The 24,442-nt window shown below is 37.1% G+C and overlaps 1 protein-coding gene across 2 annotated transcripts in view; it reads right to left on the bottom strand.

The window, feature by feature from the left end:
* Nucleotides 1-24,442, bottom strand: part of STAG1 (STAG1 cohesin complex component) — a 322,933-nt gene that overhangs the window by 254,799 nt on the left and 43,692 nt on the right. For both annotated transcript variants that reach the window (XM_068987932.1, XM_068987933.1), the window contains exon 4: nt 618-714. In XM_068987932.1, coding sequence (XP_068844033.1) covers nt 618-714 — 97 coding nt within the window. The remainder of the gene's footprint in view (nt 1-617; nt 715-24,442) is intronic.

Raw genomic sequence — 24,442 nt, 5'->3', positions numbered from 1 at the left:
ATAAGAAAGCCTTCAAGAAATCAATTTGATCAGTGACCTCAATAGAAGATCACCTTTCTTCATTGATAAGCAAAGAATGGTGTTTACCAACTGATGTAATCCCATACAGTACAATTTAACCTGTTAATATTTATTCTAGAGAAAAAAGGTCTCTATCAGTTACCTACTAATATGATTAAAATAACTTCACTTTTTAACAAATTGTCTATGGATTGCAAATGATGATAAACTTAAACCTGATTTTCATATTCAAGCACTTCATCTACAAGATGAGGATTCAAAATAATGAATGTTAGCAACTGGCACAGTTTACAACATAGAGCACAGATACAAATAATATCAGTAAACATTAACTATAAAATCTTGTGATCTAAAAGGTCAATTCACAAAATCCTTAATTTCAGATTTCCTTCAAAACATTAAAATTTCAGAAATCTGTTATGAGTAAAACTGAAGTTGGAAAAAGAGAAATATTTTTAAATAAAATAATTTTACCACAAAAGACTAGCAATTAATTCCAGAATGAATTATAAAATGATTAACACAAGGTAAAGTAAATTTGAAACTGCTGGACTGACAAAGTCTCAGTGTACATCATTTATTCCAACATTCTGTACCTCGACATCCTGAACACTGGATAAAAAAGTTGATTAAATCCAGAAGTGCAATGTCCCTGTCTTGTTTATATGATTCAATCCAGTCATCGACCACAGACTGTGGGGGGGTTGGGGGGGGGGGGGAGAAAAAAAGAAAGAAAAAAATTTTAATTGACATTACAGCAAATGAATTTTCGATAAATTATTGGTTTTCTATGTGTAGCTATTTAAACAAGAAAACTATTTAATTAAATCACATATATATTATATATTAAATTATATATATAATATAAAATTAAGACCATATATAATACAATACATTTTTCCCTACACACAAGGACGATTCAATATTAGGAACTCAATTCAATTAATCAACAACGTAAAGAAGAAAAATAAATGATTATAATACCAGATCTCAAAAGGTATCTGATAAAAATCCTGGAGCCATGCTTAATAAAAACATATCTAGAAAAACTGGGCTTATGTGATATGTTGGTAAACAACATAAAGACAAAGGCCAAAACAGATTTCTTGTGGAAACTTTAACACTTTTCAGCTCTAAGAAGAATGAGGCAAGGATGTATCCCTAAGCATTTAACACATATTTTAAAGATTTTAGTTTATGCAAAAATTAGTAAAATATCAATAAGGACAATTCTCCTTTTCTACTGAGTCTCTACTAATGCAATATAAAGATTAATTAAAAATTTTACAACTGACAGAAGATAAAAGTACAAAATCAAATTTGAACATTAGCAATATTATGAAATATAAATGGATTGAGAAGGCTGCTCACAACTAAAATCATCTAAAAACAAATCAAAGGACTACATAAATTTTAATGAAGAACATTATAAAACCACCTTTAGGTTATAGAAAATGACTTAAATAAGTTCCATATTAAAAAAGCTTCATGCTGCATCAAGAAAGTCTTTCCAAATTGTTAGATAAATTTAATGTAATTCCACTTAGCATACTACCAGGCGTAACTATTGAGAGTTTTGCTGGGGGTGAAGGGGAAGCACAGGAAATAGATAAAAATTACTTTTTTAAAAGTTTTAAGTAAACTTTTATTTCTGTACTTAGCTACAACTATGTATAATTAATCCAGAAATCTTAAGATATTCCTTGATGAAAGTTTACATATACATGCACCTGTATAACCATAACCAAAATGCAAATATAAAAAACACCTCCAGAACCAAAACAGGCTGCCCCATGTTCCCTTCTAGTTAGTAACCATTTGGCAAGCAAATAGCTTAATTATTAGTCCTTAACAATAGATATGCTTTTGAAATTCATGTCAATACTATTATGTTTTGTGTTTGATTTATTTCAATGTTTTAGCAGTGAGATTCAGTCATGTTACTATGTGTTATTAGTAATTCCTTGTTTGTACTGCTGGACAGCGCTTCATTGACTTAACATACTTATCTTATAATCCAATTTACTATTGATGTACATGAAGTTGTTTCCATTTTAGGGCTATTGCAAATAAAATTATTATGAACACAAACTATACACATATCCTCACATAAATGTTTTTTCTGCTGTATACATACCTAGTAGCAGACCTATTAACAAACAATATATATATATTGAGGTTTAGTATACAATGTCACACTATTTTCCAAAACAGGTATATACTTCCTCCAGCAACATACGATACTGATATTCAGAGCTCCACGTATCACCAATTCTAGATCTTATCAGCCCTTTTATTTTAACCCATTCTGATTGAACATTTCTCTTCTTTAGTGATCTGAGAAGCAATCATATTTCCTTCTATGTTTAAGGGGAAGACCCTTTATTAAAACCTGGTGTAAATAACAACTCTCTCTCAACACATTAGCGTCTGGTAGATTTGGTTTTTAAAGTATAAAGAAAATACAATGGTGGTGGTAGTTGCTCAGTTGTGTCTGAATCTTTGCAACCCCATGGAATGCAGCACCCCAGGCTTCCCTATTCTTCACTATCTCCAAGAGCTTATTCATGTCCACTGAGTTGATGATGCCATCCAATCATCTCATCCTAAGAATCTAAAGTTAACTCCAAAACGATAAGCCTTTCTTAGACTGGCAGACTGATAACTGTTAGAGACATTACCAAGTATGGACACAAGCATGTGGATGATACAACTTGTCATAATTTACAGGGTCTTGGCTGATAGGTGAAGAGGAGGATAAAATAAAAACTTCATAAGGTACCTCAAAACTAAATAGCTGGGAACATTTTATAAAGAGGAAAAAAAAAACCATAGGGTACATACATGAGATAAAAGGATAAGATATATGGCACACTTCTCATAGAAAATAATAAAAGGCAGTGAATAATAGAATGATATATTTAAAGAAAGAAAGAAAGAAAAACTGCCTGTTGGTTGGAATAAAACCCAGCTTCTCCATCATCCCATAAAAATCAATGTCTGGAGCTTCCCTGGTGGTCTAGTAGTTAAGAATTCTGCCAAAGCAGGGGACATGGATTCCATCCCAGGCCCGAGGAACAAAGATTCCATATGCTGCGGAGCAGCTAAGCCCATATGTTGCAATTACAGAGCCCATGCTCTACAACAAGAAAAGCTACCGCAATGAGAAGCACGCGCACTCCAATGAAAAGTAGCACCTGCTTACTGCAACTAGAGAAAGTACTCAAGCAGCAAGGAAGACCTAGCGCAGCCATATATAAATAACTGAATCTTTTTTAAAAAAACAAACCAACCAATGACTGAACAGCTATCCAAGAACAAAAAAAGATCCAGGAGATCTCTATAGTCCACTTATGAAGTTTTAAGAACAACAAAACTGAGAACATTCACATTAGCAGAAAATGAAGGTTAAATTCATTTTGCCTGCATCATCCCATCCCCCAAACTGGCACCCTTCAGTGCTAAGAAGAAATCTTCCACAGCTAAAAAGAACTCTTCCTGCCAAAAAAAGGAGTGTGGGGTGACTGACCAGCTTCCCCAGCTTCACAGTGCATTGTACAGAGGTTCGGCTTTGGTTTCATTCCACCAAGCCCAGCCACCTGAGATGTTATTGACCCAGCTATGAACAACGAATAACAGAGAAGCAGCCAGAGGGATCACAGTTCACAGAGAACAGCTCTTCAGACAAACTCAGCAAATTTCACCAATGAGAAAGGCAAAGGCCAGCATAGTCACTGTAGACCCCTACAGATCTTGCCAGCTTTTCCCCCAAAGTTATTTGTGTTTGTGTTCATTGATGTCAACGGCCTGAGTCCCTCTCTGTAACCTTTTCCTGCCAATACCAAACCTACACTTGGCCACTACAGTGGCTATTTTATAAATAAGGATATTTTATATCTTATAAATATATAAAATAAAGAAATAAACATACACACACACAATGGAGGGGGGGGAAGAAAGATTATAATTTGTTATACTTCTCTACAGCTGTGAGAGTTTAAGATGCCAGCCCCCTGAATCTCTACCCACCAAGGAGCCAGACAGCCACACCTGCAGCCAACTGGGGCTGCTGTAGCTGCACAAATGCAAAATATCAGCCTAATACCACCTCCCCACACTGAACCAGACCACTGTGTTCATGCTCAGGGATTGTCCCTCCAACTGTGCACTACCAGACTGACATCCATCACTGGCTTCCCGTGCAGTGAGCATGCACAGAAGGGATGGGAGGGATACACAGCCACCAGCGAGAGCACCTACAACGAAGGCACCCCATAGCTTCTTGTGGGCCCAGAAAAGGCCCTGCCTCCTGTCACTGGCCAATACCAACAAGTCCACCTATACTTAGCCACTCCAAGCTGTGCACTGCACAACCCAGCCCAATGACCTCTGGCAGCCTTCAAAGCAGTGTGCACATGTGGGCAGAGTGTGTGCAACCACAGATGATGACACTGATGGCCAGGAACTCCAGTTTAGCCAAGGAGACGATAGTGAGCACGAATCCTTGTTGTCTGCAGTGGCCCTCATCACTGTATGTATGACTGCAACTGGCCTCTACAACAGCCTACCTTGGTCCCTAGCTGATAAATCCCTAGTGAAGGCACTGCTAAGAACTACTACAAGGTTCCTCTCAGTGCTGAGCAAGAACCACACAGTTGTCAATGGTGTGTAGCCCAGTGGCCTGAGCTAAGTACACATCATGCCTGCCCACAGGGATCCAAACTACCACATGTTCCCCACATTGGCACCCTGCATCACCATACCCAGGGTCACAGCATGTGCCAGTGTACTCTCACTCACAGGTGAGAGGCTGACCCTTATCAAATTCAGTCTATATATTCTGGAAGAGGTTAACTGCTTCTTCAAATGAACAGACATGAAAACAAAGCAACTGGGATTATGAAGAATTAGGGGAATGTATCTCTACCAAAGAACATAGTAAGCCTACAATAACTGGTAGATTCAGGAGATCTTTGACAGACAAGGAGACTCAAAATAATTACTCTGCAGATGGTCAGAGAGCTATAAGAGAACACAGATAAAAAACTAATGTATCAGGAAAAAAAATACAAGAACAAAATGAGTTCAACAAAGAAACAAAAAACAAAGTGACCAAACAAATTCTGAAACTGAAGAATACAATGACTATACTGAAGAATTCAATACAGAATATATTACTTTTATTGGTATAAATAAATAGAAATTTGTTATCTATTACTGTATCTTTTGATTACAGACCTTACTGAATTCACATTTAAAGTAATTATTGATATGTATGTGTGACTGCCACCTTATTAATTGCTTTCAGGCTGTTTTTGTAGTGCCTCTCTAATGCTTTCTCCTTCTCTTGGGAAAAATGAAAATGGAAATATAACACCAAAATTTATGGGATACAACAAAAGCAGTTCTAAGAAGGAAGTTCACTGTGATAAACACCCATCTCAAGAGACAAGAAAAATCAACAACCTAAGATTATACTTCAAGAAACTTGAAGCAATGAAGCTCAAAATAAGTGGAGAGATGGAAATATAATGATAAAGATTCAAGCAGAAATTAAGAACTGGTTCTCTGAAAAAGTAAACAAAACTGACAAAACCTTTATCTAGACTCACCAAGAAAAAAAGACTGAAATAAACAAACTCAGAAACAAAAGAAGTATTACAGCTGATTCCACAAAAATGCAAGGATGATGAAAGACTACTGTGAACAATCATAGGCCAACAAATTAGAGAACCTAGGGAAAAAATTACTAAATTTCAGGACTTCCCCAGAGATACAGTGGTTAAGATTCTGCCCTCCAACAAAGGGGGTGTGGGTTCAATCCCTGGCCAGGGAACTAAGATCCCACATGCTGCAAGGGTGGGACCAAATATTCAAATAAATAATTAAACCTGATTTTAAAAAGTGAGTAATTCCTAGAAACAAACAATCTAGTAAGACTATCTCATGATGAAATAAAAAATCTGAACTAGCCAGTTACTAGCAAGGAGATTGACAGTAACTAAAAACCTCGCAACAAACTCCAGGACCAGAAGGCTTCACTCATGACTTCTAACAAACATTCTAGGAAGATGGTAGAGGTCTTTCAAACACATTTTATGAGGCCAATATTACTCTGATACCAAAGCCAGACAAAAATACACCACAAGAAAATGCCAATATTCCTGATGAACACAGATACAAAAATCCTGTAGGAATATTAGCAAATCAAACTCAACAATATATTAAAAGGATCATATACTTTGACTAACCCTGGGATTTCTTTGGAAGGAATGATGCTAAAGCTGAAATTCCAGTACTTTGGCCACCACATGCGAAGAGTTGACTCATTGGAAAAGACTCTGATGCTGGGAGGGATTGGGGGCAGGAGGAGAAGGGGACGACAGAGGATGAGATGGCTGGATGGCACCACGGACTCAATGGACGTGAGTCTGAGTGAACTCCGGGAGATGGCATGGACAGGGATACCTGGCGTGCTGCGATTCCTGGGGTCGCAACGAGTCGGACACAACTGAGCAACTGAACTGAACTGAAGCAGGATTTGTTCCAGTGATGCAAGGATGGTGCAAAATGCAAAAATAAATGTGATACACCACATGAATAGAACAGAAGATTAAAACTGCACTCTTATCATCACTCCTATTCAACTCTCCTAGCCAAAGCAATCAGTCAAGAAAAAGAAAATGTATTTTAAAAGGTATATAAAAGGTATCCAAAAAGAAAAGGAAGCAATAAAAAAATGTTTTTGCAGATAATGACCTTCCATGTAGAAAATCTTCAAGACTCCATGAAAAAACAAGTCAACAAGTTGCAGGATGCAATAAGTTACAGGATACAAAATCAACATTCAGAAAACAGCTGCATTTCTATACAATGTAAAACTGTATTTCTATATTAAATCAAATTAATAAATCACTACCTTTAATAGAAAACAATTCAATTAAAACCTGGCAAAGAATTTGAATAGTCTTACAGAGAACACATACAAATGGCTAAGAAATACATGAAAGGACACTCAACATCATTTAATCATCAAGAAAATACAAATTAAAACTGCAATAAGATATTAATGCCACCCCAGTTTGGAATGGCTATTATCAAAAAGATAAGACATAACAAGTGTTGGTGAGAGTGTGCACTGTTAGTGCAAATGTCAACTAGTACAGCCACCACATAAAGCAGTACAGATGTTCATCATAAAATTAAAAACTAGAACCACCACATACTCCAGAAATCCCACTTATGGGTATATATATATAAAGGAAATAAAATCAGGATTTTATTGAAATATCTGCACTCTTATGTTCACTGCATTCACAATGGTCAAAATAAGGAAATAACTTCAATATCTTTTCTTTTTTTAATATTCCACATGTAAGTGTTACACAGTGTTGTCTGTCTTTCTCTGATGTACTGAACCTAGTACAATGGCCTCAAGGTTCATCTAAGTTGTTGCAAGTGGCAGGATTTCCTCCTCTCTCATGGATGAATTAGTATTCCCCTCCCAACACACACATATAGTATATCTCATTAAAGGTGGAGAAAATTAAAAACTGGCTATATAGAATTTTGTATATGGCAAAAAGATACCTTCAAATAAAAGCAACATAAAAACTTCACAAAGAAAACTAAAACAAAACCAAGCAAATAGACTAATAAAGACTACTCCTGAAACACAGACAATCCAGACTGAATAAAAATCAATCACATGATATTTACAAGAGACATACTTTGAATATAACAGCACATATAGGTTATAGTAAAATGGAGAATAAATGTATACCATGCAAACTTTAACTATAAAATGCTGTTATGATTGTTATATTAGACAAATAAATTAAGACAAGGAATATGACAAAGATTTTTTTAAAAACTTTATAATAATAAAGTGGTAAATAGGAAGATAAAGTGATTACAAATTTTTATACACCAAATAATGGAGAAGGCGATGGCACCCCACTCCAATACTCTTGCCTGGAAAATCCCATGGACGGAGGAGCCTGGTAGGCTGCAGTCCATGGGGTAGCGAACAGTCGGACATGACTGAGTGACTTCACTTTCACTTTTCACTTTCATGCATTAGAGAAGGAAATGGCAACCCACTCCAGTGTTCTTGCCTGGAGAATCCCAGGGACGGGAGAGCCTGGTGGGCTGTCGTCTATGGGGTCGCACAGAGTAGGACACAACTGAAGCGACTCAGCAGCAGCAGCAGCAGTGAGTCCCCAAATACATAGAGCAAAACGTGAACTACAAGGAAAAATGTGCAAATAGACAACTATAGGTGAGATTTTTACTACACCTCTATTGGTAACTGAGGGAAGAAGCAAACACAAAAAATAGTAAACATATAGAATATTTGAACAGCATTGCTAATAAACATGATCTATTCAACATACAATCACTACACCAACAATTACAGAATACACATTCCTTTTAGCTACACACTGAACATTCACCAAAAGACCGAACAGCAAGCCTCTATGACTTCTCAAGGATAAAAAAAACACAGGGAAAATTCTCTGAATATGATGGATTTAAATTAGACATCAGCAACAAAAACGTTATCTGAAATATCCCAAATGTTTTGGTAATTAGGCAATATTTTGAACTGAATGATAATGAAAGTACAACATATCAAAATTTGTAGAATGCAGGTAAAACAGTGCTTAGAGGGAAATTTATAGCTTCATGTACTGTATAATAAAAGAAAGTTCTAAACCAATGATTTAAGCTTCCACCTTAAGAAACATACATTACATTTAAATGTTGGCTGCCCTCAGTTAAGGAGCAGAGAAAGATATTACTCCAAGATTACAAGAAAAAAACATTTCTATTAATACACCCACAATCTCTCAGAGAGAAGAACATGTAAAATACCAGTCACACAATCATTCTGGGAGCTAAGGTGACAGAGGCTCTAACATCCTCTATCACCTTTTAAGATCATATAAGGTCATCCTCTATAAGAGGCTTCCAAGGTTGATTGTGAGAAGTCCAAAGCCAGCTAATGGAAGAAAAAACATAGAAAAGCATGACAGATTTTTATAATTCAGCTTTGGAATAATACTTTGTCCAATACTTCATTAGCAAGAACGTATAAACTAGCCATATCTAGATAAATGGGAAGCATGAAGTCTGTTTTCGCCAATACATTTCTGGAACTTTATCCACTATGAAAAAGGAAAAATAAATTTGGTAAGTGGCCAGTCATATCTGCCAAAATCTGCCCTCTTCTCTATAAATATTTATATATTTCTTCTTCCTACATAGAAAAAATACGCACCTGCCTGGATACTTTAAGTACTGCTTACTGGGGCAAAAATATCAATCTAAAATATTTATAAAAGAATGTTTCACAAAATTACATTATATGTGTACAGAATAAAATATAACTACACAAATGAGCTATATCAATATGTTAGCACTAATAATTTAAAGTTATTTGTGACATGTTAAGTGAAAAAAGAACTGTATGATTCTACTCTTAGATGATATCACGATACACATGCATTTATAGTAGCATAGAAAAAGATATGCAAAAATTCAAACTGTGACACTGACAGGCTTGTCCTCAATTCATTATAAAAAGTTTAAATCTAGGACTTTACTAAAATTATAATCTCTGAGAAGTTATAGATCCTCAAAGAGAAAACCATAAGCCAGCACCTGAATCACAAATAACAGTGAAGTGACAGAAATCATGACATTTGCTGTTTTAACATTCTACAAATGTAGGACAGTATAATAAATTTATGGTAGTTAGAAGTATAGCTTAAAAACTGAGAAAGAAAAACTAAAGCGAAAATAAATGTCAAGGATAAGAACAGGAAACAGAAAAAATGTGGAACAGAACAGTCAATATCATAGTTTAAAATGAGTTTTAGATTTGCCTCTAAGCATCATAAAGTAAACCTAAAAGAAAGATTTTAGATATTTTTTCAACACTGCTTTTACTAATATCATATACATGTCTTCTCTGAATGCAAGTAAAAAAATAAATATGACATAGGTAGACTGAGAAGAGTTTTTTTATTATTCCATGAAACTAGACTGTTATTTTAACCTCAGATATACGCTAAAATATTCTTCTTTCAGAGTTCTCTAAAGGCTGCTGTTTGTTGTTGATTTTTGTGTTAACTGCAGTTTCCGGCCAATTTGATCACCTTATCACTGTCCTTTTACCCAACTGTATTATTGCTTAGAGAAATTTGTTTTTAAACTCAGATAAATGCTGTGACCCATCACGTGACCGGGCAGATTTTATTCCAGAGTTAGGAATAGAATCACATATTGCAATATAATTTCAATGTCATTTTTCAGAAAAATAAACCACTTTCATACTTTTACTTGACACCAATCTTGTTCTGTTTTTCTTTTGTTTTGTATTATTCAGTTTTTGAAATAGAAAGCAATTTCAACAAGTACACTTTCCAGTTTAACATGATAACCTAACTAGGTCTGAAGTTGAGTACTATAATAGTGATATGTAAGTAAAATGGTACAAACGCGTTAAAACAATATTTTAAATATCAGTTCTCTTTAAGTTTTTATATTCCTGGCCTCAGGGGAACTACAGGGGATTATTACTGTAAGGTGAGTTGCCTCCTACTCCTAAAGCTGGGAAAACACTATCCAGTTAATAGAACTATTGGTTAGTGTGATATTCACAGAAATGGAGGCCATGACAACACCCATTATTCATGAATTTCTGGCAATGGAAGGATTCTAATAATTGGATTTGGCCATCCAAATTAAAATGAGCCTTAAGAAGGCAAAGCAAAATAATATGCCTAAAAGAGTCACCAATCAAGAAGGAAAAAAGAAAATCAGGTAAGTATGAAACAGATGGAAGATTTAAAGCATGAAAAGACTTTCTGGAAGTTAAAAAAAAAAAAAAGACTATCAAATTTAAATATTCATTGGACCAGTTTAAGAATAATCACTATAAAGAATAAATTTAAAATCCTGGAAGGTGAATGGGGAAACAAATCTCAACACAAAAATATAAAAATGGAATTCATGAGGAAAAGGGTAAAGTCGAGATAAAATCTTGTATCAGAAGGCCTATACAAACTCCACCTCTACACACAGAGCATCCAACCTGCCTCTCTCTTAAGAAAGCAAAGAGCTGCCAACACCAGCCATTTAAGGAAATCTTCATCAGTTACCAGTTTACTGTGCCTCAACTCCAAAGTTACCCTTCAGTTATCTGCTCTGTACTAATGAGCAGATACTTCTCTCACAGTAAAGCACTATTACTTCTCTTTCACAGTAAGCACTATTTAAGCTTTATTCGCATATAGCTCTGGAAGAACACTGCAGGAGGAAAGGGGCCTCTCTTCCTTTTCATATGTCAGTCAAGTTATTCTTGCTCTTAACGTATAGTCCAATAGCAGCAACTATATAAAAGGAAATCCAGTGGTATTTATCCCAGGCTCATGACAAGAGTGTGCCGTCCTTGGGCAACCTTATGCCCCAGCCTGGGATTAGTGATTGCCCTTGTGATGCAGGCCTACTGACGCAGACACTGGCATGCTTCAGGGCTCATGCTGGCAGCAGTGCCCTCATCTTTCATGTACAACTGTCTACCCTGCTTAACATGGCTATAACTCAGTACTGTTTTCTGCTGCCCAGTAACTGTGAACCAGCTCTGGTTAAGGCAATCCAGTGAACTTCTCTGTTATTTAATAGGCTCTAATTCCACTTTCTCCAATAAGGTTTGAACTCCTGCCTAGGGAACCTTCTGTCTTTCCTTGAGAAATCTCCTTCAGCCCTAGAAGATTTAGTGTTATCTTTACATCTTTATAGTTACTCTTCTATCATAGTTTAGTAATTATGTATAATACATTTTACCAATTCAAACTGTTGTTTCCAACTCCCAACTGAATCCAGATACGTACAGAAATAGTCCTGGGAATGGTTCCAAATGATAAACTAGTTAAATATGAGATTTGGGGACTGGTTTGGTCATATCCTGGGGATTAAGCACAGGGCTAAGATCCTGGCCAAGCAAATGGGATGCTAGTAATATATGGCAGACAGCAGTTTCAGGAAACCAGTGAACCTTTCAGCTGTGTTTCATCATGATGAAGTGTCAACTCAAGCACATGCCTTTGGAACTTAACTGGCTCTTTATTTGCCACTGGGTTTCCCAAGTGATGCTGATGCTAAAGAATCCGCCTGCCAATGCAGAATACATAGGAGACCTGAGTTCAGTATCTGGGTCAGGACGATCACCTGGAGGAGGGCATGGCAGCCCACTCCAGTATCCTTGCCTGGAGAATCCCACAGACATGAGGAGCCTGGCGGGCTACAGTCCATAGGGTCACGAAGAGTTTGACATGACTGAATGGCGTTGTACAGCACATGATACCTACCATTACGGTAGTAATGATGACAACTGAGCACTTAGAAAATGAAAAGCTCCAGTCCATTAACTCTCAGCTTAAGTCACACTGTGAGAACCAGAGAGCTGACACTGCTGAAAGTCAAACTCAAAATTTAATTGTGTACACTGCTGAATTACAAACATCAGCTAAATTCAGTCTTAAGTTTCTCATTGGAAAATTAAAACTTTAACGGGGAAAGAGTAAGATCCTGAAATTCGAACGGAGCATCGAGCTGGTCTTAAATGAAACTGAAAATTTTGCCTACTCCTTGCCTACTCCCTAACCCTCCACTAGTAATTAGGAACCTCCTATACATTAAAAGACACTTACTCCTTAGAAGAAAAGTTATGACCAACCTAGACAGCATATTGAAAAGCAGAGACATTACTTTGCTGACTAAGGTCCATCTAGTCAAGCCTATGGCTTTTCTTGTGGTCATGTATGGATGCGAGAGTTGGACTGTGAAGAAGGCTGAGCGCCGAAGGATTGATGCTTTTGAACTGTGGTGTTGGAGAAGACTCTTGAGAATCCCTTGGACTGCAAGGAGATCTAACCAATCCATTCTGAAGGAGATCAGCCCTGGGATTTCTTTGGAAGGAATGATGCTAAAGCTGCAACTCCAGTACTTTGGCCACCTCATGTGAAGAGCTGACTCACTGGAAAAGACTGATGCTGGGAAGGATTGGGGGCAGGAGGAGAAGAGGACAACAGAGGATAAGATGGCTGGATGGCATCAGGGACTCGATGGACGTGAGTCTGAGTGAACTCCGGGAGTTGGTGATGGACAGGGAGGCCTGGCGTGCTGCGATTCATGGGGTCACAAAGAGTCAGACGTGACTGAGCAACTGAACTGAACTGATACAGGTGGAAATAGCTTGCCTTCCAGTGTCTAAGAACACTAGCCCTCTTTGGCTTAAAAATCTTCTGATAATCTCATGTGGAAAAATTCTTGAAGGGTTATGCTCATTTTCCTAAAGACCCGCCACAGTCAACTCCTTTGGCCATTAGATTCATAACTAGAGTCAAAACTCAGCATGATCCTGGGGGAACAAGTACACACCATGACTCAAGAGGAAATAGCTTACATACCCAGAAGAAACTCGAGAACCACGTGTAGAGTGGATTCCTGAAGTATTTGACCACAGAGGGTAAAATATAATGTCACATCTGGGCAAATTAATTGACATGGGTACACTTAACAGAGAGAACAGATTTAATATACTAGTTCATGTACCTGAAAGTGGTGATCACTATTATCTAATTGGTGCAACAAAAGCTGGATTTAAAGGTTGAGATGTCAGAGCTTTCTTGGCATTGATATGGAAGGAAGGAGGAAAGAAGGTAGTGATTTAGGGAGCTGAACTGGACTTATCATGTGGGAATTTCATATTGACATTTCTCACCTATGCTACACAAGAGAGCACAGAGAGCATTAGTGCAGGGAGGAATGACATCTACCTTCCTTACAAAGATCTGTGATTACTCTTCTTTGTGAGCCTGGTAAGAGCGTAGGGAATGTGGTCATGAAGAAGAGCTTCCAGGCTTCAACAGAGATGATGAGAGTCAAGGTAACAGTCCGAGAGGATATACTTAAGCACCAAAGGTGGGTACATTACCTGTACAGGGCATCAGGGATGTACTTATCATCAGAATGATTTGGCAGCAGCTAAATGGTTACAGTGCCCCCAGGAACAAAACAGGTGTGGAGTCCATGTTTATTATGTTTATTTTATATAACAGGAAAAATGCTAGGTCTTGTAGCCAGAAGTCTGTCACCAACACATAGTGCAGAGTTAAAGCCTTCTCATCAAGTTAACTTTTCACCAAGAACTTAAAGCCTTCTCACTTGCCAAATCTGAGTTAGCTCACAGATGCAGAGTTGGCTGAATAAAGTGGAAACCAGGTCCCTTGCAAAAGGACCTTGCAGAAGTTAAGTCACACCATATACCCTCCTCTTAACCTTCTCCAGAGACTTGCAACCACTAATTAGAGGTATTATATATCATAAAAATGAAATAGTTTTTGATAAACATTGTCTCTGAACAGCCTTTAATTCCTGGCACTGTGGTTCAGAAGTTAATTTAAGAAAGAGGTTCATGGCGATACATGATACATGAGTCAGGTACTCCAGCCCGACCAAGAATGAGGCCAAACGGTCCAGGAATTCACCCTGTGGTTATTTCCTTGGTTCCTGAATATATGCTTGGAACAGACTTACTTGGCAACTGGAAGAAACCCACATTAACTTCCTGACCTGTGGAATAAGAGGCATTATGGTAGGAATGTCTGAAGAAAGTTCATGGAACTTCCTTTCCTTACCAAGGTAATAAACTAGAAGCAATACAACATCCCTGGGGGACTTACAGAATTTAACCAAAGACTTCAAAGAGGGAGAGGTAGAGAAATCTATCTTATCCCTACTAAACTCATCAGGTTGGCCAACACTGAAGGCAGATGGAAACTGAAGAACAACTATGGATCATTGTAAGCTTAAAGAAGTGGTAACCTTCAAAGCACCTGCAGACGCTGTCAGTTGATATGTAGCTATCAACCTGGTTGGGCTACCCATGTGGGCTCCCTGGTAAAGAATCTGCCTGCCATTACAGGAAATGCCAGAGACATGGGTTTGATCCCTGGGTCAGGAAGATCCACTGGAGGAGGAAATGGCAACCCACTCCAGTGTTTCTGCTGGGAAATCCAATGAACAGAGGAGTTTGGTGGATTACAGTTGATGGGGTTGCAAAGAGGTGGACATGACTGAGCACACACACACACAATTTGGCTAATGTCTTTTTTCCTTATTTACAAGGACCACTCAAAGTCAGTTTCTTTACCTGGAATGGACAAGCAAGTACAACTTCCACAGTGCTGCCTCAGCATTATGTTAATTTTCCTGGTATCATAAACAGCTTCGTGGTTACGTACATCTCCCAATCTTTGAGAGTCAGGAATCTAGATACAACTCAGCTGAATCTTCTCATAGGGTCTCACAAGGCTGCAATCAAGGTATTTGCTATCCTACATTATCACTTGGAGGTGCAAATGAAAAAGAATCTACTACTAAGCTCACTTACATTGTTGGGAGCATTTATTTCCTTGTGGTTGGTTAAAGAATTGAGGACCATGACCGGCTGCTGGCTATTTGCTGGAAACAAGTTGCCCACAGTTTCTTGCCACATGGACTTCCCCAACATGATCAATTACTTTGAGTTAACCAACAATCAGAATCCTTAGACAAAATCACCTAGCAAGACAGAAACTTGTATAACAAAGGGTAATTTAAGAATTGCACTCCCATCACCCTTGCTGTTAACTGATGGTTAGAAGCAGGTCTCAAAACAGTCAATGGGATGAGTCAAAAGCATGAATAATAACAGGAAGCCATCAGGGGCAACACTTGAGTCTACTGCCAAAGCAGTCCACAGGTATCTTGATCATCTCTACATGTCACAGAACATCACATTAGTTTACTATTTTGATAACATGCCCCAACCACTAAATGCACAAATACTTAACTGAGACGGCCATGGGGCCCCTAATGTTTTTAGGTTACTGCCCTCTATTTTGCATATATATAAGGTTTGCTCGTATTTAATACCTTCTGTTCATCATATTCAATCAGCAAAATGCTGCCAAAAATAATAGTGAGTAATTATGTTGAATAAATATCAGAAGAAAATGTTGAAAGAAATGAAAATATTATTTTGAGAAGCAGGACTGCGAGTAAGTAGGTAAAGTCATGACAAATTGCAATTATAGTCCCTGTACTCTTTGATTTCTCTAAAAAAGTCATGTACATACATATAAACCAACTGGCTTACGAAAGGAAGAAAACAAAGATATGGATGAGAAATACTAGGTGAATAAACAAAAACAGATATGCTGAGTAGAAATGTAAACATTAAACTAGAATTTAAAATTAGAAACACTAAACAGAAAATAGATATTATATAATTCTAAAAGGCTAAATACTAAAGAAAATTAAACAAGTTAAAACGTTTCCTTTAAGTTTGCTTTTAGAATTCTCAATCCAATTATTTTTCATATAACTTTTTCTAATTGTTTCATGACATAACTTTGTATATTTAATTCTCTACTACATTTTTTAAAAATTATTTTCTTATTTTTGCCTGTGCCAGGTCTTCCTTGCTCTGTGCAGGCTTCTGGTTCTGGTGGGTTCTCTTGTTCCAGAACATGGCTTCTAGAGCATGCAGACTCAGCAGCATTGGGAATCTTCCCAGACTAAGAATGGAACCTGTGTTCCCTGCACTGGCAGATAGACTCCTGACCACTGGACCACCAGAAATACACTCTACTCATTTAGACATTGGTGTATTATAGGAGATAAAGTTCTGCATTTTTTTTTCAAGTTGTTAATAAAGTGACAGCTATAAAGAGCAACAAAAAGGAAGGGCACAATTTTTAACAAATTATTATATATGCTTAGGTCTGTTTGTGTTTAGCTGATCCATTTTTGAGTTGTTGAGCCAATCACCAACATTAATATTTTCTGTAGTTTTACAGTCTACTAAATGGCAGACAGAGTCCCTTGTTACTCTTTGTTTTTAGAATTTTCTTGGCCACTTAAGTGTAATTTGTTCTTCTCAATCACTTCAGCAATTTCAAAATCAATGCCTAAGATTCTGAATGGTGCTGCATTATATAAATAAATTAATTTTAAGACTTTTAAAGGAAATATTAATGAACAATACTATTTCAGGAAAAAACTGATTTACTTCTAAGTACAGAAACAAAATTCTGGGGATTCAAAGTTCCACCATTTAAAAATACTTTTTAAACTGATGTATAGTTGATTTAATATAAAGTATAAAGAAATATAGTTTATATTTCTTTATAAAGAAAAATAAAGTATAAAGTATGATTTAGTAGAAAGAAATATCAGAGAAGGCAATGGCAACCCACTCCAGTACTCTTGCCTGGAAAATCCCATGGATGGAGGAGCCTGGTAGGCTGCTGTCCATGGGGTATCGAACAGTCAGACACAACTGAGCAACTTCACGTTCACTTTTCACTTTCATGCACTGGAGAAGGAAATGGTAACCCACTCCAGTGTTCTTGCCTGGAGAATCCCAGGGACGGCAGAGCCTGGTGGGCTGCCATCTATGGGGTTGCGCAGAATTGGACACGACTGAAGCAACTTAGCAGCAGATACTTTATTTTTCTTGATAAAGAAAAACTATATAGTATAAAGAAAGCTGAGCACCAAAGAATTGATACTTTTGAACTGTGGTGTTGGAGAAGACTCTTGAGAGTCCCTTGAACTGCAAGGAGATCCAACCAGTCCATCCAAAAGGAAATCAGTCATGAATATTCATTGGAAGGACTGATGCTGAAGCTGAAATTCCAATACTTTGCCACCTGATGCGAAGAACTGACTCATTTGAAAAGATCCTGATGCTGGGAAAGATCGAAGGCCAGAGAAGAAGGGTACAACAGAGGATGAGATGGTTGGATGGCATCACCAACTTGATGGACATGAGATTGAGTAAGCTCAGGGAGTTGGTGATGGACAGGGAGGCCTGGTGTGCTGCAGTCCATGGGGTCACAAACAGTCAGACACGACTGAGCGACTGAACTGATAGTTGATTTACAATATTGTATTAGTTTCAGGTGTATAGCATAGTGATTCAGCTTTTCTTTTCCAAACTATATTCCATTATAGGCAAATACAAGATATTTGATATAATTCTCAGTGCTATACCGTAAATTTATGCTGCTTAATTATTTTATGTATAGTAGTTTGTATCTGTTAGTCCCATACTCCTAATCTGTCCCTCTGCTACTACTTCTGTCCTTTGAGGGTAACCATAAGTTTGTTTTCTATGTCTCTGAGTCTGTTTCTGTTTTGTACATAGATTCATTTGTATCATTTAAAACTGTTTATTGAAATAGAGGTGATTTAAAATATCACATTAGTTTCAAGTGTACAGCATAGTGATTCAATATTTTTACAAATATTTTCATTAAAAGTTGTAATAATAAGATAATGGCTATAATTCCTGTGGGCTTTCCTTGTGGCTCAGCTGGTAAAGAATACGCCTGCAATGCAGGAGACCTGCGTTCAATCCCTGGGTTGAGAAGATCCTCTGCAGAAGGGAAAGACACCCACTCCAGTATTCTGGCCTGGAAAATTCCACTGACTGTACAGTCCATGGGGTCACAAAGAGTAGCACACGACTAAGCAGCTTTCACAATTCTCTGTGATATACAATATACTCTTATCAATTTTATACATAGTAGTTTGTATGTCTTAATCCCATAGCCAATCTAGCCTAGACAGCATATTAAAAAAGCAGAGACATTACTGTGCCAACAAAGGTCCATCTAGACAAACCTATGGTTTTTCCAGTAGTCATGTATGGATGTGAGAGTTGGACTATAAAGAAGGCTGAGAGCCGAAGAATTGATGCTTTCCAACTCTGGTGTTGGAGAAGACTCTTGAGGGTCCCTTGGACTGTAAGGAGATCCAACCAGTCCATCCTAAAGGAAATCAGTTCTGAATATTCACTGGAAGGACTGATTCTGAAGCTGATACTCCAATACTGTGGCCACCAGATACAAAGAACTGACTCATTTGAAAAGACCCTGATGCTGGGAAAGATTGAAGGTGGGAGGAGAAGGGGACGACAGAGGATGAGATGGTTGGATGGCATCACCGACTCAATGGACATGAGTTTGGGTGAATTCCAGGAGTTGGTGATGGACGGGGAGGCCTGGCATGCTGCAGTCCATGGGGTCGCAAAGAGTTGGCCACAACTTAGCGACTGAACTGAACTGAATCCCATAGCCCCACTTTTCCCCTCCCGATAGGATACGTACTGGTTTGTTTTCTGTATCTTCTCGTTTTTTCATATACATTCATCTGTATTATTTTTTATATTCCACGTGTGATATCATACAGTATTATCTTTCTTTGACTTATTTCACTAAGCATAATATTCTCTAGGACCATCCACATTATTGCAAGTGGCAAGATTTCACTCCTTTTGAGGCTGAGTAATATTCCATTGTGTGTATATATATATATATATCACATTTTCTTTATCCATTCAACAGTTGGGTATTTGGGTTGCTTTCACATCTTGGCTATTGTAAACAGTGCTGCTGAGAACAATGAGAGGCATGTATCTTTTCAAGTTCGTGTTTTCATCTTTTCCAGATATATTGTGGAGACTGGATTTCTTGGGATTATACAGTAGTTCTATTTTTAGTTTTTTAAGAAACTCCACACTATTTCTCACAGTGGCTGTACCAATTTACATTCCCAACAATGATGTACAAGGGTTTCCTTTTCTCCACATCCTCTCTAACAATTGCTATTTGTAGACTTTCAGAGGACAGCCATTCTGACTGGTGTGAGATCTTTGTCAACTATTTACTAAATGTTGAATATATGCATTTTACTGTGGAAGGTGGTATACTAGATACAAAAAGTGCTTGTCATACTTGCTGATACTCAAAAACATTTAAATCTTGAGGGTTTTTGGAGGGAGGGGCATGGGGTCAGGGAGGGACACAAACTTATCTTAAGTGTGTAGCTAGTATCTGGCATAAGAGGAGTTCATGCATTAAACTTGACTGGAAGAAGCTGTATACACTTTAAAGAAAGCTAAGGGAGTTTGCCTCACATTGAACAGATGTTTCTAAAATAACAGTTAACTGTGACCACCTGTTTTTCAGGAAGCCATCAGCAGGAGCTGATAATGGAAAACTGAAGAGAAAATGTAGCCTGCTATTCAGTTGGCCAGAAGTTCATTCAGGTTTTTCTATACCATCTTATGGAAAAACCCAAATGAACTATTTGGCCAACCCAATACTTACCAATAATGTCAGAGTTTTAGTTAAACTAGTGATTCAAGATGTTTTTATTTCATGAACCAGCAAGTCTAAATATATGATTTGAGAGATAAGCAAAGAGGTGCCAACAACTTAACAGCAAAATAATGAACAACAAGATATGAGAAAGACAGTCAATACTTGCCTTTATTTTTTCTCTTTTGCATGAATTACTGTCAAAGAATTAATGGAACTGTTCTGATCTGTTATGCTTCTCTGCATACTCACAACAGTCCTTTACTAGAAGAGATACTGATATCAAAACAACTAAAAATGTTGAAATTAGTTATTTTTCTATTAACCTCAGCATTTTATTCTAAGCAGCATTTTATTAAGCACATTATCTAATACACGCTTCAAAAGAACATGATTAATTTGTGGTAACTTACATTACACATGCTTGGCGAGGTCTGCCTTGGCTTAAAACATGACCTCCCAGAATCCTTTTCTTTATAACTTTCTCCAGCTTTAACCAAAATTTTAGCATGATGCATTCTAAAATTCCCCTGTAATATTTACAAATACAAGCCCAAAACACAGAATCAAAACAACATTAAGTCTCACTGAAAGGTGAGCTTTGAATTTTATCATAAAACAAGTATGACTAAAATATTTTGTATCACAACACTGCCATAAATTAGCCTTATTTACTCTCACAAGGAGCCTAATGTGCACAATAACAATCACTGATAAGGAAACTATAGGTAAAAGATGTTCAGTGACTCTCAAGACCATCTCAGCTGAATAATGAAAACTTTCTCTTCTAACAGTGCAGCATTTTCCCCACTATTGTCTAATAAGGCTCAGTTTTAAGTCAATCAAAGCTAAAAATACCTGGAGAACTGAATGCACTGAATTTTCAAATCATCTTAAGCCATGTTTATTCTGAAAACTCAAGTCAGCAAATCTCTTAAAATGACTATGTACCTTGTTATCATTTATAAACATTAAAACCACTTAGCCCACTTTTTTCCTGCTCTAGAATACTACACAGATTTTGGTTTCTTTCTCTTAATTCACTCTCCAACTGATTTTTCTTTCAACTATTTTCTCTGAAAACATCTAGAACTAGCAGTTTACTGTAAAATTCCTCTACACGTTTAAACAATTCAATGTCTCTATATCCTTGATGCGATCTGAAACTTGGCTGTTCTCCCTAATGGCTTCATAATACTACATACTTCCTTTTTTGTGTTTTATGTTAACTGGCTTTAATTTTATACCAAAGCCACCCTGTTTCTATCAGCATTCAAAACTCATCAGCCTTTAAGATCCTTGCCAGGTTGGCTTACCTTTCTACTACTCACCCTTTTTATGATACACTAATGATCCCCTAGGGTCACCCCCTACCCTCTCTCTCTCCCTTACGTAACTGAACCTTTGTTTCTTGGTCAAAGTCTTCCCTTCCACCCCAATCAAAGCATCCCGAACCAATTCTAGAATGTTAATAAAGATATATCCAATATCTTAAGATACATAATTTTTACTTCTGATCATCTGAAAAACCATCAATATTTTAAATTCAAATTCCCCAAATACATCTAAGACACTGAGGAACTACTTCCCCTTTGAAATCATTAAATTTCCATACTCCCTGGCATGATCTCTATTCATTAAACACAACGTTTTATACCCATACTGTGCCTTTTGAGCCTCATCAATAAACTTCAGTCTTGTAACTTCATCATCAGTTAATTTCTTTACCAATTATTGGAGTGCCATTACAATTTATCACCCAAACTAGAAAAACTTAAAAGGTGAAAGGGGGTACTATTAATTACACTAGAAAAGACTGTCCTAAACCTTTTCAGTCTCTTGCCAGGATTCTCAACTGCTTTGTGCTACTGAGGCTAGCTTCAACCAGTAACACAAAGTTATTCTGGAATTAAATGTTCAAGTTAGTAGAAAAGTGGAGTTAAAGTCATCCTAACTATTTTCTTCTCTTCCATTTTACTCTGGGATCGATTGAGTCCTTCTACAATCTATTCAGTTCAGTTCAGTCGCTCAGTCATGTCGGACTCTTTGCAACCCCATGAATCGCAGCATGCCAGGCCTCCCTGTCCATCACCATCTCCCAGAATTCACTCAAACTCACATTCATCGAGTCGGTGATGCCATCCAACCATCTCATCCTCTGTCGTCCCCTTCTCCTCCTGCCCCCAATCCCTCCCAGCATCAGTCTTTTCCAATGAGTCAGCTCTTCACATGAGGTGGCCGAAGTACTGGAGTTTCAGCTTTAGCATCATTCCTGCCAAAGAAACTCCAGGGTTGATCTTTAGAATGGACTGGTTGGATCTCCTTGCAGTCCAAGGGACTCTCAAGAGTCTTCTCTAACACCATAGTTCAAAAGCATCAATTCTTCGGTGCTCAGCTTTCTTCACAGTCCAACTCTCGCATCCATACATGACCACTGGAAAAACCATAGCTTTGACTAGACAGATCTTTGTTGGCAAAGTAATGTCTCTGCTTTTCAATATGCTATCTAGGTTGGTGATAACTTTTCTTCCAAGGAGTAAGCATCTTTCAATTTCATGGCTGCAATGAGTAAATATCATTTCATAAGCCAAACCGTTCTAAAAGGAGTTTTTAAGTAACACCTTTAAAAAAATTCTTGCCAGTCTTTAGTATAACTTAAAAATAACCTACTATTGTATCAGTATGTGGAAAAGATGTGAAATGGCTGGCTATAAATGACAAGGAAGTGATATTACAGCATAAAAATCTAAGATATATGTGTGCATATGATGACATGCTTATTAAAACTGATGACTGTAGTGAAAATAAACCTGTCTTGCAGCTAATGCATGAGATGTTGTCATAAAGTTGGCAACAACATTTTCCAAGTATTGAATATATGTCTATAATGTACCTTCTGAAATCAAAATGACTAAATTATGAAGTATTGGTATTTCAAAACCAAAGTTAGGCCATGGATATTATATACAAATTATTTCCTATCATATCTACCAGAAAAACCCTGTTAATCACACTCTTCTCAGTTAAAATATAGGATCTTAGTAAAAATATAGATTAACATTTGTCAGACCTACTTAAAATGGACAGGAAGTAAAGACCTAAGCACAACCAAGTTTAATGTATAAGACATCAAAGTTCACAAGGAAAAGCTAACAAGAAATATATCTAGACAAGCATTTGAGTGATAAGTGAAAGTTGGAGTTTTACTAGAGCATATGAAATATGTGACTTTCTTGAAAATATGTATTCATACAGTACAGAATTTCTGTAGTCAGAAAGCATTCATATTTGAGCACAAAGATGCTACAAACAACACAACATACATACTTTTTAAAACTATTAATGTCAGATTAGTTTGCATTGTTTCAAGTAATCATAACCCTCAAAGGATTACAACTATTGAAAAGGAGTCAATGGCACCAATCACATGGAATATATTTCTCCATCCTCTCACTTTCAGTCTATATGAGTCTTTAGGTCTGAAGTGGGTTTCTTGTAGACAGTGTATGTATGGGGCTTGTTTGTGTATCCATTCAGCCAGTCTGTATCTTTTGGTTGGAGCATTTAATCCATTTGCATGTAAGGTAATTATTGATATATATGTTCCTACTGCCATTTTCCTAATTGTTTGGGGTTTGCTTTTGTTGATCTTTTTCTTCTCTTGTATTTCATGACTATATAAGTCCCTTTAACATTTGTTGTAAAGCTGACTTTGTGGTACTGAATTTTCTTAACTTTTGCTTGTCTGAAAAGCTTTTGATTTCACCATTAATTTTGAATGAGATGCTTACCAGGTATAGTAATCTTGGTTGTAGATTTTCCCCTTTCAGTATTTTAAATATATTCTGCCATTCCCTTCTGACCTGCAGAGTTTCGCTGAAAGCTCAGCTGTTAAACATGGGGTTTCCCTTGTATTGTTACTAGTTGCTTTTCCCTTGCTGCTTTTAATATTCTTTATTTGTGTTTAGTCTTTGTTAGTTTGATTAGTATGTGTCTTGGTGTGTTTCTCCTGGTTTTATCTCATATGGGACTCTCTGTGTCTCTTGAACTTTATTGACTATTTCCTTTTCCATGTTGGGGAAATTTTTTACTATAATCTCTTCAAAATTTTTCTCATACCCTTTCATTTTCTCTTCTTCTGGGACCCCTATAATTCGAATGTTGATGGGTTCGATATTGTCTGTGAGGACTCTTGAGAG

This window comes from Capricornis sumatraensis, chromosome 1 (assembly GCF_032405125.1).
Source record: "Capricornis sumatraensis isolate serow.1 chromosome 1, serow.2, whole genome shotgun sequence".
NCBI classification, from domain to species: Eukaryota; Metazoa; Chordata; class Mammalia; order Artiodactyla; family Bovidae; genus Capricornis; species Capricornis sumatraensis.
This window is presented reverse-complemented; position numbering and strand designations above follow the sequence as displayed.